Here is a 19,226-nt window from a genome sequence, read left to right on the forward strand (position 1 = left end):
TTCAATTTGAAGTTAATTTTTTTACGTCTTTGACCCCGTTGATGATGATAATTTTTGTGCAAAATACTTTACAAAAATCGTATTAACAATAATTGCCATTAAATAATTCGATATACATCATTATTGTTTCAGTAATACAGAATAAATGTTATAAAAGGTGCAATTAATCAACGGTACTCAACCTATGGTACACAGAATATTCCCAGATGGTACACAAACTAAACGGAATTATATCAAAAAAATTATATATTTAATATGCACGCAAAAAATGTTAGTAGAGTAAACAAATTTAAAAGTATCAATTTTTATGACAGAAATTTGCGATTCCATCGACGTTAAATTAATGATGACGTAACTATTGTCTTTTTCACTGTATCGTGATGTTGCACAATTGTAAGCTGAACCTTATTAACCTTTCTCGTTAAATTTTATAATTCGATTTTTATTATACCTTTCATTTTTAATAAATGAACTTAACTAAATCTTAATTTTTATTATTGATTCCTTTTTTTCCTATAAACCAATATTTTAGAAAAGAGATTTGAAATGAATGTGAAGAGGAAAGTACAAAGGGAAACTTTTTTCTAGTAAAAAATGTTTTCATGTAAATGGGTTTAAATAAACACTATCTACAAAATATATATTGCTTAGGTGTTACACAGGGAGAAATGATTGAGAACTACTGTATTAAATTATCGATAGACACCGAATATCACAGAAATTTGAAAATGTCTTTATTGCATTGCTGATGCCCATGGTGGAGTCATAGGCTGTGGATTTTGTAAGTACGACATTACAACTGCAGATATGGACAACATAAAACTACTAAGAATTTGCTTAGTATCGTCGCTAACTTTAGAATTAGCAAAACTAATACAAGAACAATATAGTGCAACCCATGCGCACCACTTTAATCTCATCATCAATCCACACATGCTAAAAATCATTCCTAATATATTCATATAGTCTGGTGTTGAATAGTCGCCTGGTTGAGCCTGACTGCTCGATGCACTGGGTTTGTAACGAAGCTCTCGCTCTGGACGTCTGGGATCTGCTGAACTATTCATTTTATAAAATTGAAATTTATCATCAAACGGTGACGACTACTGCTTTTGAAGCCTCTGTGAGAGAATCACCCTGAATATCTAACATAATACATTCTTATTATTGTAAAAAGTATTACATGATAATAATGTAATGTGTGACAATATACTTACGAATATAAAAAGCACAAATTTCTTTAATAACAACTATTATAATTTTATAACAAAAATTGAACAGGTAATTATTTACTTTTTTCGGAAACACTGTCAATACCTAACCTCACACGGAATTTCGACTGTGAATGTTTTAATAATTTCAAGAATGATACTACTTATACATAGAAATCCATTAATTCGTTATATTTGAAAAAATACGATAAGCCACGTATGAATACATATATCCTCTTTTCCTTTTAACACTTCTAAAATTCCATTGATGAGGCGTATGATAGGCCAGTGCAAGTTTACTCTGCCGAACTGAAGTATCGACTTGTGGCAAATTTACAGTGCACTTTGCATTTAAGGACGGTGACTTCGGAAACTACATATATTTAATTAAACCACCGAAGTCGGTAATACATATGGACACATATGGAATACATGGATTGCAAATATGCTTTATTAGAGTGCTCAGGGCCTTATATTTGCCCCTATTACACCAATGCACAGACAACGTATACAACTTGTATACTACACTTGCTACTAAACTGAAGATGTTTGAATTGCCCAAATTAGATAAAAATTATTTAATACAGAAATATAGACACTTAGAGTAATTGACACTATGAAAGTATAATGACAATAAATCATTGGAAAATTAAACCATATGGGGTAAAGACAGTTATTATCACCTTAAACTGTTTTACTTAAAATAGTATATTATAATATTTCCTCGTAAAAGCAAAACCGTATTCTGTTACTGTTACCCACGTGTAGTCTGTAAGCACCTAACCTAATTTGTAATACGTATATTAGTTATACATTGTTTATGGTATGACAGTATAAAATACGTTATCATTTACAGACACATGCAATAGAAAAGTATTGTCGAACACCATTAATACATTAATTTAATGTAAACATTAAATTAAAATTAAAAGAATAGTAATTGGGTCTTTTATCTCGACAGAATTTGGTTAATTGACTGTAAATAGGGTGTCAATAATAGCAGTGAAAACACTCTTCTTAAATTATTGAATTTATAATAAAAATAAAAATTTGGAAAGTCGTGGTATTTTTTTTTCTTAAATGTAAGATACTAAATAATTATAAACAAGACGAAACATTTATATTTTTGATGAACAAATAAAAGAAGAAAATAGAATATTACCAGAGTTGATTATTCAGGTGATAGCACAGACCAATATGTATGCAATGCTTCTCTTTATCATATGGATTGAAGATTCACGACTTCCAACGTTACCGGTTCACATTGGAATTCAAATTTAGCACTCTTACTCTTTAGAACTAAGACTAAATATTGTATCGATTTAGAAAGTTTATTCTTTTTAACCTTCGTTATATTCTAATTGAACAGCGAGCAGAGAAGTTCATATAAGATTATTATTCTATTCACTACATTAAATTTTATTGAAATCATATACCAGAATAATCAGTTAAATATTTATAAAATCTTTTATTCTTTCTCAATAAAGATCTACCTCTAAATGGTAATTATTTAATTTGCTATTAATAATTATTTATCAAAATAATAATAATAATTATTGATAATTCGAGAATAATAAGAATCAACGTCTTTCATATCTTTTTTATGGTTTCATTCTGTCATTCAGTATTTTCTCGTTAGATGTCAGACTAGTTCCTATCATTCTAGCAATCTGTAAATTATGTTTATTATCAGAACAGATAAGAAAAGACCAGGTTTGGTGTTCCACCTGATGTTTGCTATGATAGGAATACAAATTTTTGCCGCCCAATTACATTAATTAGTGCAGAATTCTAAATCATTGTAGCACTTTTTGATACCCCTAGTAAATGATGACCCGTATAACTTTCTAACTTGTCGGTACCTTCGTAAATGTTTATTTATTTCTATTTTTTAATTTATATACCCCTTTATTCATTCCCTCTTAACAACGAATAAAATTTAATTATTTGCAAAATGTTTGCATTACTTATTTTTATATGATAAACTTTTAATAACATACATTTAATTCTTACTTTTGACAGTTCATGTAAGTTGTTAAAAGTGAATATGTTTAATCAAAATAACATTTCGTTATAAAATGATACTGATACTTTAAATATAAAATTAATAAATCTTTTTCAATTTCTTAGAGCACGAAAGTAAATAACAAGTAAAATGTCGACTGAACTTCTGTAATTTGCAATTATAGGACTAAATAAATTAAGTACCTTTGTTTTAAAAGAAAGGGACTGAAGGTGTTAGTAATAATTTATATAAAAGTAGTTACGTATTGGAGCATTATTTGTTAAATAATTGATAAATTAATTTTTATATAACCAAAATTATAAATCACAGAGAATGTCACGTGATACTTAAAGTAAATGTGAATAAAGTAATCATAGAAATTGATCATGTTCCATTTCAATAATACATGTAAACAATGCTTGTTTCAATAATTGCATAATATTATGCATCTTATTGACACGAACTGCGCAGAATTTTTAGGCTTTATAAAAAAGCATTGGCTCAACGAATATTAATATTTTCTAGAAATTAAATAAATATATTCGACAAAATTTACGGATTTATTGTATGTTAATTGGTTCAGTTATCACAACTAAGCATTAATAAGTCCTATTTGATACTTGCAAAGAATAATTCGAACATGAGAGAGTGCAACATGTTACGAAATATTCATAACGTGGCGATAGTGTAGTAAGTTATTGATAGGATATGAAATAGAAAAGCTCTAGTGAATTTCATTAAAAACAAAAAAAAATATTAGAACTATAATTTCCTATATAATAGTTCATTTAAGTAACAACGAAAAATGTATATACAGATAAATGTAAATTATTGTTATAAATAGACGATTGACGAAATTACGGTGATAAGATTTTAAATAAATAGGTATATTAGAACTACACAATTATAGAGATTAAAATCAACATTACAGATGAAAATATAATTTTGGAAACAGACTCGGATTAGAATGAGGGAAAACACGTTAGAACTACGCGAAGGGTGGAAACACGAACGAAGGAGGAAGGAAAGGAGCCAAAGGTGGCTAGTGACTTTTCATGGGAAACAATTGTCTTGCCTGGGGGGATTTGGCGGTTGCCCCAAGATGGCGGACTCGGTTGGCGTGCGACAAGCACGAGCTGAAAAGTGCCGAGAACGCGAGAAGTTCGCGATTCTGTGTTAAATCGGTAGCGTGAATTTCACACGTGGACAGCGCGAGGATCGTCGACGAAGAGGACACGCTCGGATAACCTAGGTATGTGAGAAATCAGTGACACGAAACCGTTTTCTCTCGGTACGGGGTGAAAAGCCGCGCCTACTGCTATCGTGCATTCACGATGTCGTGGGTGTGCATGAAACTTTTTCGTTCCTCTGTTTGATGAATATTCGAGTACATTTTCGCGTCGCCGATGCGATCGTTAAAGAGCACGATCCTCGATAAGGAGGGTTGCGATCGTGTCGCGAAAAATCATAGTGGGGATATTGAGGTTGGCATGCAAAAATCGAACGGTCGAGTGGCACGGCCGACTTGTCCCGATTATTATGCCATGTATATCTGTTGCTTTTCGATTTAATAACAGAAACTTCCGTCGATCGGTGGCTAGTTTAATTCTAGGACTGTTCCCGATACTGGTTGCGTGATTTTCCCGCCGTGTCCGTGAAAGATGGCGAGAATTTGTCGCGCGTGAATACGATCCCGTATCCTCAATCCCGACGGATCCATTCTCGAGTCGTTCTAATTCAGCCTGGCCCCATGCACGTCGGGTGTTTTCGCCTTGTCACTGGAAATACTTTTACCCCTCTGATTCTGCATCAACGCCGACGATTATCGCCTCCTTTGACGCATTGTCTCGACCTGGTATGAGTGCCTACGTGCCTACGTGTGGGTGCGTAGAGTTTCGTGTAATCGTGTGTGCGCGCGCGTTTCTTGGCGTGCGCCACACGAATCCGCATGCCGGTTCATCGTGTAAAATAGTCGTGACTCGTATCTTCTCGATTTCTCCTACTGTTTCTTCGTTCTGATAGAAACACATATATTCCTAGACGAAGGATTGCCCTTTTTGTAGGAATCTTGGCATGCACTTAGAATTTATTTCTAAATCTGTAAACCTTATCGAAATTTACCCATTACACGTTTCCGCGATATTAAGAGTTCAGTGTTTCACGGAGGCAGATGTCAATATTATAGTAGCATTTACCTGAATCGTTTCATGAATTAAAATGTAATACTTGGTGGCTGTATGCATCGAGCGTAAAACAATTATCGATGTACTTTTATCTGGTTATTATTTGCTGTGTTTGAACTGGTATGGAATACGATCGAAGCATGTATTACGCAGATATGTATTTATACGTCTAGGCAGTGATCAAGCATCGGTAATATGGTTCTTGGAAGGGACAAGTTAGATGGCTTGAACGTCAAAGTGCAAAGAACCGTCGATGTACTTCTATTTAATTATTTAAAGAGTGAACATTTTCATAGGAATACATTCATTTAGTGTCCAAATAGTGTGCAAGTATCGTTAATGTGATACGTGAAAAGTTAGATGGCTCTGTGCACAGGTGCAAAACGTCGTTGATGCATTTCTGTCTAGTTACTATTATTTCGTGTTCGAAACTGTGTCGAACGATTAAATCATAGCGGTATATCTAGTTAGTGTTTGAGTAGTGAATAAATATGGTTAATATGATAACGACAAGGGAAAATTGTCACGGTGATTATCCTCGGTCACAGATGATCGAATACGATACGACATACGTCAACAGAGTTTTTGCGGTAAGTTTTTTTTTTTGAAATAGTTAATCATGTTTCGCAAAAGTGTATATTTATTCCTTCAAAGCAACACAAATTATAGTTTTTTATATATTACTGTTTTTATGAGATTACGTAATTTTGTAATTTAATCTCCTCGATATATGTAATATTCAGATAAATATGCTAACGATGTTACGAAGATATTGCATACTTAACAACGATAATATCGTTCTTATATACTTTGTAAATAAAAGAAAATGAAATATGCATCATAGAAGGTGATATATGCGAACGTGTTTTTTTTTTGCACAATTTTTGAAGTGTTGAACTAATTGCAAGCAATTTTAAAGGTAACGTACACACTCAAATTCTCGCAATACACATGTAAAATCGTTTAATTTGTATATGTGCTGTGATAATGTTAATAAATTTTGTCAGGTGTGCAGTGTTTCGAATCGAAATTGTTTCAATTATAGAACATCTAGTACTTTACGTTTAAATATAACGGATACTTGAACGTACTCAGTTCTTACATTTATGATGTGCTTACTCGGTTATGTAATTACAGCGTGATCCATGAGTGCACAAGTGTTACTTAAATTAATACACACTCACATTATTCTTTTGCAGTAAACATTTCCCGTGTTAAAAAGAATAGTTTTTTCAAATTTAAAAAAAAAGCAATTTCTCGAGATGTAGAAAAATATAATTTAAACTTGATATATTAAAATTTGCAAAGATCAATTTTTTTGTAGAATTTGTTGCAATGTGAACCATTGCATAATGATTCAGTACTAGGGATTTTTTACCAATCAAAATTAGTCCTATTCGGTTAATCAGCCTAAATTTTTGGCTAAATCCATAGTTTGTGCTATGATACGAGCAACTTTCGAAATATTGATCGCAAAGTTCGAACGGGCGATCTTCAGATTATTTTCAACAATGCATCCGAATCGGGTTTTCGAAGGGAACGGAAGACGACTGTGTAAACGAAGGCAGGAGAATTTGATTCTTCGTCCGGAAGCTTTATCCGGAGTCGGTAAATCCATGGAACGTGATCAATACGACGCGCGTTGCTTCCGCGTTCGTCCGTTCCGCGTAAAAGGGTTGCCTTCGCGACGAGGGTCTCACGGTGCACAGGCACGACCAAAGCGAAACCTTTGAATTCTCTTACGTTCACTTACGACGAAATATATTGTAAATGACCAGACAGAAACAGCATCGTTAACCACCAAATTCGATTACACGTGTGTATCGTAACACAGAGTCGAGTCGACTTAAGTTTTATTCGAATAATAGGTGACCAATAAGACGAACGAATAGCAAATTATTCGTAACATATATTCGATCGAATAATTCAACTTTTACGAAAAATTTTAATGGGAGATTTTAGAGGCCAAAATAGAACGAAAATAAAGAATACCAATTTGTTGATTGAGGCTTCGTTAAAAAGTTATTAACGTTTAAAGTTCCGCCTGTAGAACGGCAATCTGCGGACAGTTGCGCGCGCGCGAAGGTGGTTCTCACTCAGAAAACTGCAAGGCTGTGCATACATCAGTAAATAGAGTTTCTCATGCTGAATGAGAACCACTATCGCATGCAAGCAGCTGTTCGTAGATTGCCCTTTTACGGGCGGAACTTTAAACATTAATATCTTTTTAACGAAGCTTCAATCAACAAATTGGTATTCTTGACTTTCGTCACATTTTAGCCTCTAGAATCTTCCATTAAAATTTTTTCCTAAAGGTGGCCGAACATCCTGTATAAGGAAAGTACACTCAGGGACCAAAAAATAGCACACTTCCAAATTACTGTAATTTTTGTTTATTAAACATTACAAATTCAGCTTTTTGTATGCATATACAGGGTGTGCGGCCACCGCTAGGAAAAATTTTAATGGGAGATTCTAGAAGCCAAAATAAGACGAAAATCAAGAATATCAGTTTCTTGATTAAGGCTTCGTTAAAAAGTTATTAAAAAATTAAATTAAAAAATTTCAAATCATTCTGGAAAAATTATTTTCGGTTGCGGGAGTCAATTACAATAATTTTTGGTGAATAGATATACCCTCGAAATTCTACGCACTTTCGGGGAAAAAATTCGAGTAGGTGGACAAATTTTTCGACAAAATTAAAAAATTTCAAATCGTTCTAGAAAAATTATTATTAGTTGCAGGGGTCGATTACAATCATTTTTGGTGAATAGACATACCCTCGAAATCCTAACCATTGTCCGAGAAAAAAATTCCTTATCGAAAATATAATTGGATGCCAGAAATGTCACTCCAAAATTTTGTGCGTAGCTTTAAAACGTCATAATTCCTGAACGGATTGGACGATTTTAATGTTTCAAACGGCAAATAACGCATATTTTAGTGTAGAATATTTAGAAATTCTAATAATATTAAAAAAGTTGTTCCTTGACTCCGTAAAGTGAGGAAAACCCAATAAAAATGGTCCAATTTTCAAACGTCCATAACTCCTACAATAGTGAACGTATCTCATTGAAATTCATTAAGGAAGTAGTGCTAATGGATATCTATAAAAAAGTATTAAACAACTTTTCTGTCCAGCGCCAACCAAATTTATGAAAAATGAACAACAAATTTTTAAGAAAAATCGACGAGGTGCCCAAATTTTTCGACGAAAACAAAAAATTTCAAATCATTCTAAAAAAATTATTTTTAGTTACAGGTGTCAAGTATAATCATTTTTGGTGAATAGACCTACCTCCGAAATCCTACCCATTTTCTAGAAAAAAATTCAGTACGGACGGAACTTTAAACGTTAATAACTTTTTAACGAAGCCTCCATCAACAAATTGGTATTCTTGATTTTCGTCTTATTTTGGCCTCTAGAATCTCTCATTAAAGTTTTTCGGGGGGTGGCTGAACACCCTGTATAAGCATGCCCATAGATGTGAACATACTAAAATATTCATTTTTTTCAGTTTATAATACCAAACGGGAGAAATTATAAGATGTGGTATCTTTTTGTCCTGGAGTGTATATTCTACTCGGAAAAAATTTCGAGAAATTTTTTTTTTGTATGTAAAATCATGTTTCAAAATCCTTCGATCACGTTTTGACTATTATCACGTTGACTAGCATGAGGGGTCGCTGGCGATCGACGTTTCAAACTTACAAGGATATTTTAGAACTTTAAAACGCTTACAATAAATGAACTTAAATACATATCGCGTGAAACTGGGTCGTCAAGTCAGCATTAAAACTGTAGAAGATAGAAAGAAATTTTATTGGGAATTGTTAAATGGTTTCGAGTGATGTCTTCTTCATAAAATTTGAACCTTGTCTCAATTTTTCAAAATAGAGCTATATATTTTTTGTACACCAATAAATGTGCTCATTTATTTTCTGCAAAAATCTATTAAAATATTAAAGTAGAAAGTTATTAAAAGTAGTCTTTTCAGTTTAAAAGAAATTTTACCTATGGTTTGTTAACGTTTCATCTGAACCTAAATATGCTTCAACGTTTCTTTTGTTGGGAATTAATGAAAATATCTAGCTTGGAAGACGACAATGTTAATAATAATATAGATCATTAAAACCGTAGGAATTGGAATACACTAGGTGTAGATTTTTCTTTTCATAATTTTGTTAATCGATATTTATAAGAATTGTTTAAGAACAGAAAGTTAAAATAAAATTAATACAGAATATTATGTTTTATTTATTTGAATGCCTTATAAATTACATACAATGCTTCACAATTCCTTCTGCAATGGCCAAACCTTTGCATTTCCATAACTCCTAATTTAATTATGTTCTTTTCATACGTCCCACATTTTTATAATTGAGCATCAAAATACAGAAAGCACATTCCTCGACTATATCCTCAATAATAACACGCTTTATACTAAAAATACATGTTTTAAGTAATTGTCAGAAAATTGTCACTTTCTAAGTTTCGAATTCATTGAATTTGAGACGAATTCATATTATTCGAACTCTAACTTTTATTACATTTTTAAAATGTATAGTAGTTAATTTACAAAATTAATAAAATTTAACAAACTCATTGTGGTAGTACCAATAGGATATTTAACAATATTTTTACAACTAATAACTTATTTACATTAAACTAAAATACTTTCTCTAAACTTGAAATACCTAATTATTGGTAGTTATGTATTATTATTCATTTCTGTGTTAATAACAAGCGTTCTAATTAATTATGTATTCATCGGTTTTGTTTATCATTGCGTCATTCACCATTCATCATATAAAAACATTTTAATTAGAAGCGTCATTAAGATACATATACATTCATTATTTTTATTATTTTATCATATTCATTGCTCTCTGCATTATTAATCAGATAATTATTTCTTCTGTAAAATTCTTCGTTTTCATTATTAGAATATTGGAACATGTATTCTTACACCCTCTGTGTTATTAAGTAATTTGTTTTCTTAAAACAATTTTGTCAAGTACGGAATAAATAAAAATCACTTAGCAAATTTCATGAAATATGATTTCATATGAATTGCAATAATTTTTGTTACGTCAAAGAAATTATACTAGTTTTTATACACTTTATGGAGTCGTTTTCTTTCTATTGCTATCTTTAAACGATATAATTTGACACAAAATTAATCAGTATTAAATCTCGTTTTTAACCAGCCTTTAACCATCGTTTGTTTGTTATAGCTAAACAAAGCATACCTTGAGAAACGTTATAGCCATCAGTATTCAGTGTAACTTCGAAAATATGATTTGAACGATTTTTGTTATGTTTGTTCCAGTTCATAAATTTGAAATGTATTCAACTTAATATGGAACGAGAAGGAGATTAAAAGGGGTAATTTATTGGATACGTGTCAATGTTTGTATTCATTTTTTCATTACAGTTGCAAATTCTTTTACACTCTGGGTATTCGTAACAATGTTTATAGATGCATCCTAACTAATAAAACGTGTCTATCAAAGACTCAAAATTTAGCAATTAGAATTATTTAAAATAAAACTGTATGCAGAATTTTAGATTTAAACTTGTGTTCACTTTCTTTCGTAATACGAATGAATGCAACGTTTAAAAACTTTTTAGCATTTCAGGTCTTTGAACGTCACATGTACTAGGCAACTGTTTATTTTGTTTCTCGTATAATTCGCCACTGACTTTGGTTACTCTAATTACAAGGAGTTTACGGATACGTAAATATTTAAAACCATAATTGACCATTAGTGGGTAATATACGAGGATTGCTGGTACACACGAGCTCCTAGATTTTAAACTCGGTTCAGGTCGTGACCTACCCTTATTAGCGGTGTACAATATGTATGCACCGATAAGAAACTCTGCGTTCCAGATAATTCTGGGGAATTAGCTAAATATCATGAACAAAAGAAACACCGTGTCCTCGATACGGCATTATTTTGAGTAAATATCTAACTTATGCAGTACATAGAGCTGGTAACGATATTGGATGCAGTGATAAATGAAATGTCATTCAAGTAATATCAGCGAAATTGTAACAAGCTTTAGGTTTACTCTGATTATAAAAATAGATTTAAAAATGACGTGCTCATTTACCGGAAAAAGCACGCAATTAAATTTCATTTTTTTAGAAAATCTCACAAGGAAAATATGAAATATCTTTTAAAGTATTGAGTTTTCGATAACATTACTTCTTATGTATAGGATGTTCGGCCAACCCTGGGAAAAATCAAGAATACCAATTTGTTGTTGGAGGCTTCATTAAAAAATTATTAATGTTTAAAGTTGAATTTTTTTCTCGAAAATGCGCAGGATTTCGGAAGTATGTTTATTCACAAAAAATGATTGCAATCGAAAATAATTTTTCCAGAGTGATTTGAAATTTTTCAATTTCGCCGAAAAATTTAGGCATCTCCTTGTCGATTTTCCTTAAAAATTCGTTTTTGATTTTTAGTAATTTTGTTTGACGCTCTACAGAAAAGTAGTCTAATACTTTTTTGTAGGTATGCATGAGCTATACTTCAGAAAAAAGTTTCATTGGAATATATTCACTATTGTAGGAGTTATGGTCGTTTGAAAATTGGACCATTTTTATAGGGTTTTTCTCACTTTGCGGGTTCAAGGATAAATTTTTCGAATATTTTTGTGATTTCTACATATTCTTCGCCTAAATACGCGTTATTTGCCGTTTTAAACATTAAAATCCTTTAATCCGTTCAAAAGTTATGACGTTTTGAAGATACGCATAAAATTTTGGCGTGACATTTCTGGCCTGAAATTATATTTTTGGTAAGGAATTTTTTTCTCGAAAATGGTCAGGATTTCGAGGGTGTGTATATTAACCAAAAATGATTGTCATTGACCCCTGCAACCAAAAATAATTTTTTTAGAACAATTTAAAAGTTTTTAATTTCGCCGAAAAATTTCAACATCTACTCGAATTTTTTTCTTGAAAGTGCGTAGGTATTCCGGGGGTATGTCTAATGATCAAAAATGATTGTGATGGACCCCTACAACCGAAAATAATTTTTCCATGAATGATTTGAAATTTTTTAATTTAATTTTTTAATAACGTTTTAACAAATCCTCAGTTAAGAAATTTATATTCTTGATTTTCGTCTTATTTTGTTCTCTAGAATCTCCTATTAAAATTTTTCCCAGGGTTGCCCGAACACCTTGTATATTATATAAAAAAAATCAGACAGTCCAATTTTTAAAACGAATAAAATTTAAATTTTAATAACATATTTGAACTTGTTTCCTTGTGTTCGAGGAAAATGTTTTAACTAAAGTTTGCGATGATCATTTTACAATTCTTATGATTACCATATTGAAAAATACATTTGTCCATTTACGTAGGTAGTAGCAAATGGAATATGAATATTCTTTGCAATATCTCTAAGTGATATGGAAATTCTTTTGCAAATAGGCTTGTTTTGTCAATTTATAATTCTTAAGAATTCTGCCTTCTAAAATTTTTCATTCGTAATAGGAAGATATTGCACGCTTTCGATTTATTTTTACACAAGATATCGTCATTTGTACTTGAATGCTTCCACTATTTTTCTAACAAGTAGGCTTAAATATTTTCAACAGTTGAAAGGTTTCAACAATTTTATTTATTTCCAGAACTTTCGTCCCAATTTTCTCCTTTCCCGTGAGATTTAGGCGAGAGATTTAAATCATATCTCGATGACTCACGCGTGAAACTCTGAGTCCAAAAGATCATCTCCCGTATGCATACGCACATGCAAATTTGTCGCTTTTACAAATATTATTTATTCTCTCAACAAACGTTACAGTCGTATTTTCGAGCGTTCAGCTTCCAAGAAATTCGAGGCTTTTTGGCGAAAAACAATTGCAATCAACAAAGAATTTTAAACAAGTACAATTCTTCACCGATGTCGTTAATGGCGCGGACACGATAACAATACAAATATTTTGAAGTTGAAAATTTCAAAATCCATCTTTTTCACCGGAATTTTATTTAAAATTGTAATCATGTATTTCTCAATTTGCTTATCTATCGAGCTCTCGATGTACAATTTCCTCTTTCCAGTTGACTGTCCTCGACGATCTAAAAATTTAAAGGTTGAATATTTCTCGCTAGGCATAATTTAATTAGGAAATGGATTACAATTCCTTTTTGATAAAGTGCCAGTTTATTACCTTAATCAGATGGTTGCATGACAAAACATCATAGAAAAATAATACGTGGCAATATGTTGCAACGTAGTATCATAAAGGAAAATATCTTACGACAAATTAATATAGTAATTTCTAATTAAATTTTTTTAATTATCTTTATCAATTTGATTATTGAAATTAACTACATTAACTTACACATTCTCTCTCTCTCTCTCTCTCTCTCTCTCTCTCTTTAGAGAGTTCACGATATATTCACACTTAACTCATTAACTGTGTGATATTAATTTCTACGATACTTCATCGTGAGATATTTTGAATGGTATTACTTTTTATGATATTTGTGCATATAATATTATTGCCTGGTATTATTATCTATGAATCCATCAAATGACTTGTCTAAAACATTATCTTACGACAGCACATCAAGTACTCGAAAGAAAATTTCTTAGACGGTTGAATCGGTCATGGTGGTACTTTTAAGCTTGAATTTTAGATCATACTCCGTTAAATTCTTTTTTATGAGCTACATTGAAAGAGAAAGTTTACAAAGAAGCTCTAACAATATCGGAATATATGCGACAGAGAATTGTAATGCATGCTTAGCTGTAAGTGCAGATGCCACAGAAAGAATTAAACAGTTGTTTGTTTGCCGTCTACGCGAGTGTATTGCAGCTGACAGACTCTATTTTGGACAAAGTCTCGACCAAAGTAAAAGAATATTTTTTCACCGTTTCTTCGGTTTGAACGGAGAAAAAATGTTTATCACGAGGTTTGTCGAATTCGCCTCGATATCTACTAAAAGGTGGGTGTACAAAACTTATAGGTTTATAATATAAGATAAAAAGCTGAACCTTGAAAACTTCGATAAAAATAATAACTGATAAAAGAGTATTATACTATGTTATGCAACATACAACAAATTTCGTACAGGTTACGCGGTTCATCCTGAAAGTGAGAGTCAATTAGATTGGAGAGCTCAATTAGTAAAGATATTTAACGATGCGTTCGTTAGAATATATTTAATATTAAAGTATGAAAAGAAGAACACATTAAAAAAAATTTGTTTCTATAATCAAAACGTGATCAGAGAGATTTAAAACGTATCTCTTTGTAAACAAATATTTTTCGAAATTTGTCACGATTAGGAGGCTTCTTATAGGTCGGAAAATAAAAACTCATTTTTTACTCATAAAAAAATCTTGTAAATTTTATATATTATGTTTTTTATACATTATGTTCTACTACTCCTGCTTCGCTTTTCTTTTTTTATGAATTTCTAAAATTTAGATTTTATTCTCACCGAGGAACACTGGAAACTTTGGACTACAGGGACAAAATAAAAGTATTTTAAACAATTTCAAAATTATTTTTATAATTCTTGTAATTATTTTTATGATATCTACCTAATCAATGCACAAGGAGATAGTTATTACTTCGATTTTCATGTATTAGAGCTAATTAATATCGATACTCTGAACTTATACTGCTCTTGGAAGACTCTTTATTAGTCTAATATTAAACGTGTATAATTATTTTTAGCTCGCATTTTTTATTCGGTCAAACCAGAACCCAACCTTAAATTAAATATTTCTTTCGTTTTGTATTAATGTTAGACGTATGCGCATAATAATAGAATTTTCATCATTTAGTAAACACGAAATTATTTTTCTCGTTGCCTCATAAATATTCATTTTCGACTGGTTCCTTTATTTTCCTTATAGGCTTGGGTTAGGAAAATATTCATCGGTAAGGCATGCATGGCGTTTTACCGCACGTGACCATCACTTGGCTATCTCGGCTCAGCAGTGTCGCAGCTACATACAGAGTGATCGGATACCCCTGGGAAAAATTGTAATGGGAGATTCTAGAGACCAAAATACGACGAAAGTCAAGAGTACACATTTGTTGATGGAGGCTTCGTTAAAAAGTTATTAAAGTTTAAAGTTCCGCCTGCACTGAATTTTTTTCTCGAAAATGCCCAGGATTTCGGGGGTATGTCTATTCACCAAAAATGATTGTAGTCGACCCCTGCAAAGGAAAATAATTTTTTTAGAACGATACGAAATGTTTTAATTCTGTCGAAAAATTTGGGCACCTACACGAATTTTTTTCTCCAAAATGGTTAGGATTTCAGGGGTACGTTTATTCACCAAAAATTATTGTAATTGACCCCCACAACTAAAACTAATTTTTTCAGAATGATTTGAAAGTTTTTTTTTTAGTCAAAAAATTTCAGCACCAACCCCCTTGTCGATTTTTCTTAAAAATTCGTTTTTCATTTTTGATAAATTTGTTTGGCGCTGTACAGAAAAGTTGTTTAATACTTTTTCATAGGTATCCATTAGCTCTACTTCCTTACTAAATTTCAATGAGATACGTTCACTATTGTAGGAGTTATGGACCTTCGAAAATTGGACCATTTTTATAGGATTTTTTCACTTTACGGAATTAAGGAACAGATTTTCGAATATTTTTAGAATTTCCACATATTCTTCATCAAAATACGCGTTGTTTGCCTTTTGAAACATTAAAATCCCCCAATCCGTCCAGGAGTTATGACATTTTAAAGATTCGCATGAATTTTCGGGGAACCATTTCAGGCTTCAGATTATATTTTCGGTAAGGAATTTTTTTCTCGAAATTGGGTAGGATTTGGGTGGCATGTCTATTCACCAAAAATGATTGTAATTGACCCCTGAAACCAAAAATAATTTTTTTGGAACTATTTGAAATTTTTTAATTTCGCCCAAAAATTTCACCTATTCGAATTTTTTTCTCGAAAGTGCGTAGGATTTTGAGGGTATGTCTATTCACTGAAAATGATTGTATTTAACCCCCCTAGCCAAAAATAATTTTTTTAGAACATTTTGTTAGTATATTCAGGAATCGCTCTATCTTTTAAGACTAAATGGAACCTTTCTGATGTTTTTAGTTTTCGCGTAATACCTCGTTTTTACCTAAAATTGGGCGTTTTTACAAAAACTCGTATTTTTCGAAGACTGAGGGTGGTAAAGCAATTCCATTTCCAGATTCTTGTTTGGAAAATGGAGCTCTATAAGAATCGCTTAGTGGATATGGCAAAACAAAATTCGTGTTGAACAGCGTTATACAGGCGCATGTGTATACAAAGTATCCCACGTAACTGTGAAAAACTACTAGAGATAATTGCAGATGTCATAAATCAAACAGTGTCAAATGGTACACAACTTGGATACAATGCATTTTTATGCATTGGTGCTTTTAAAAAATAGAATTACATCTATTCTTAAAACAGAGCTATAATTTTGATTGTATTATTCCATGTAGTTTTTTCTCTAAACCTAATACTAAATCATTTCAGTGTATCTACAGATAGCATGGGATATTTTTTCTATGATAAATAGTCAAATGCTCCTCCATTGCAGTCTAATCATCGTTTAATTCTTTTCTTCGTGTTTCTTAACACTTTTCCACATTTCTTTCTGCAATTGTTTATATTTCTAGCCAAATACGTTGTTGGATATCTTGAATACTAATAACTTCATTAGTATTCTCATAAAAAAAATCAAGTGATCAGTGCCCATAAGATTGAGCCTCGTGTGAGCACCAATCCAATTGTCTTCGTAATTTCTATTTAAATGTCTGATGGCAACTCCAGAATTCTCTTGTTAGAAATATTTTAATTTTTTACGTGCAGACAAAAGAAGTGTTAGATCGAATTCTAAAAATTTTCAATACCTTTGAAAGATTTTTGTAAAATAAAAGGGTACAGTAATAATTCACCCATATTCGACAATGGAACGTCCAGAATTGATAGGATTCTTTTAATGGGAAAATACTGATGCAAGCAGAAATCCTGGCAAAAAAGGATATGATAATATTTGAAAATTGTTTTCTTGAGTAGCGAGAATGAAAAGTTAAAAAAATCCTGACGATTCACTAGTACAATCACTATCTTCTACGTCATCAGGTAACAAAGTCACGCTCGTATATTAATTAGGAATTTAGCTCGTTAATCCTTCTAAGAAGACGCGTGAGCAAATATTAAAGCGAGTACTTGGTTTTGTGCGCCATGACCTGTATTTGTGTGGCCGTCGTACGCTTAAGTGTAAAGGATCGTGAGCAGAGCCGAGTACACTGATGGAACTTGATTCCAGTATTCAAGTACTCGAATAGTATGTTCCTGCATATTGTCTATCGATTTCTTAACGTGTACGAAGCAAAAAGTTTGTCGTTTTTAAGATACCTCATCTACAAATATATACGCAAACCACGAAGGAAGTTATCGAAGAAAAAGTTGACTTGGAAAATTTTCCATCGCTCATCTCCATGGACGGAATACATCTTCCATTATGTTAGGTAATGACTATAGTTATGGGATTGAACACATTTCAAGCGGTATTGAAAATCAAACATTTGTCCAACATCTAATTCGTGGATATAAATTTATCCTAATATTGGTGCTTAACTGATAATGATAGCAAATTTTTTAGAACTATTTGTACACATTAGTTTTGAACTGTGTAAACATTTATTTATGCTTTGCAAGCTGTATGAATTTTTTCAAATATAAATAATCGATTTCATGGATACAAAATTGATTCTAATATTGGTGCTCAACTAATAATGATAGCAAATTTTTTTAAACTATTTGTACACATCAGTTTTGAACTGTGTAAACATTTATTTATGCTTTGCAAGCTGTATGAATTTTTTCAAATATAAATAATCGATTTCATGGATACAACATTGATTCTAATATTGGTGCTTAACTGATAATGATAGTGTGGGGTGTGAATATGTGAGCGCGTTGTTGTGTAAGTGCATGAGGCGAGTGACCGGAGTCGGAGTCAGCTGTTCGAACAGGGAAAACATATCGATCGATTGCTAGGTTGCGAAGACGAATGCAGAATGCGTACGGTTTTTATCTCAAGGCGTGTGTGTATGTGTACGTGAGATTAGGCGAAGGCGACCGGGAAGACTGAGCAATTGGAACAATTCGTGAGTGCAGAGCAAGCTTGTGCAGTGTGAAACGATTATTTTTGTGTTGCAATTAAGTTTTGATAAAAAGTTCGTTACAATCATTGTTCTCGCAGTCAGCTATATCCTACAATAGCAAATTTTTTATATCTGTACACAGTAGTTTTGAATTGTACAAACACTTATTTACGCTTTATAAGCTGTATGAATTTCTTCAAGCATTAATAGTCGATTTGTATGAAGTGTGATTGTGCATAAAACAAAAACTCGAAAAGATTCTTAATATACACTAAAGGAAATATGAAAACTCGAAAATTAAGAAAAATGACGCTATGTAAAACAATTGTTTCTTTAAAACGACTTTGTTTCTTCTTCAAGAGATAAAAACATTGTATACTCTCACAGATATCAAATTTATTTTCGTTTAAACAATAAAGTTCAAAATGATTTTGTCTGTTTAATTCAATATTTGTTAATACAGTATATTGAAAATAAATATCAATTTTGTATGAACATTTTAGTATCAAAATTTCAAACTATAATACACGAAATTATATTTGGTACAATTATTCATTTTAATCAATTAATATTTATTTTTACATAAGACATAGATAAGTTTATGCTAATGGTGAATTGCAAAGTGGGAAATTTCTCCGTCCGGTCGACAATGTGTTTAAGACTCTGAAATACTACGG

General features: G+C 31.7%; 2 protein-coding genes across 3 annotated transcripts in view; one reads left to right on the plus strand and one right to left on the minus strand.

Annotated features, from left to right (window-relative positions):
• Window positions 1-439: 439 nt before the first annotated feature.
• Window positions 440-1,685, minus strand: LOC143340221 (PAT complex subunit Asterix). The gene is made up of 2 exons (XM_076761907.1): window positions 1,218-1,685; window positions 440-1,145 (listed from the first exon to the last, which is right to left on the minus strand). The coding sequence occupies exon 2, from the start codon at window positions 1,065-1,067 to the stop codon at window positions 735-737; it is 333 nt and encodes a 110-aa protein (XP_076618022.1). The 5' UTR covers window positions 1,068-1,145; window positions 1,218-1,685; the 3' UTR covers window positions 440-734.
• A 2,621-nt stretch (window positions 1,686-4,306) lies between these two features.
• Window positions 4,307-19,226, plus strand: part of Far1 (fatty acyl-CoA reductase 1) — a 110,787-nt gene continuing 95,867 nt past the window's right edge. For both annotated transcript variants that reach the window (XM_076761866.1, XM_076761865.1), the window contains exon 1: window positions 4,307-4,468. The gene's annotated coding sequence lies outside the window, so the exon portion shown is untranslated. The remainder of the gene's footprint in view (window positions 4,469-19,226) is intronic.

The sequence above is a fragment of the Colletes latitarsis genome, chromosome 3, assembly GCF_051014445.1.
Source record: "Colletes latitarsis isolate SP2378_abdomen chromosome 3, iyColLati1, whole genome shotgun sequence".
Taxonomy (NCBI): Eukaryota; Metazoa; Arthropoda; class Insecta; order Hymenoptera; family Colletidae; genus Colletes; species Colletes latitarsis.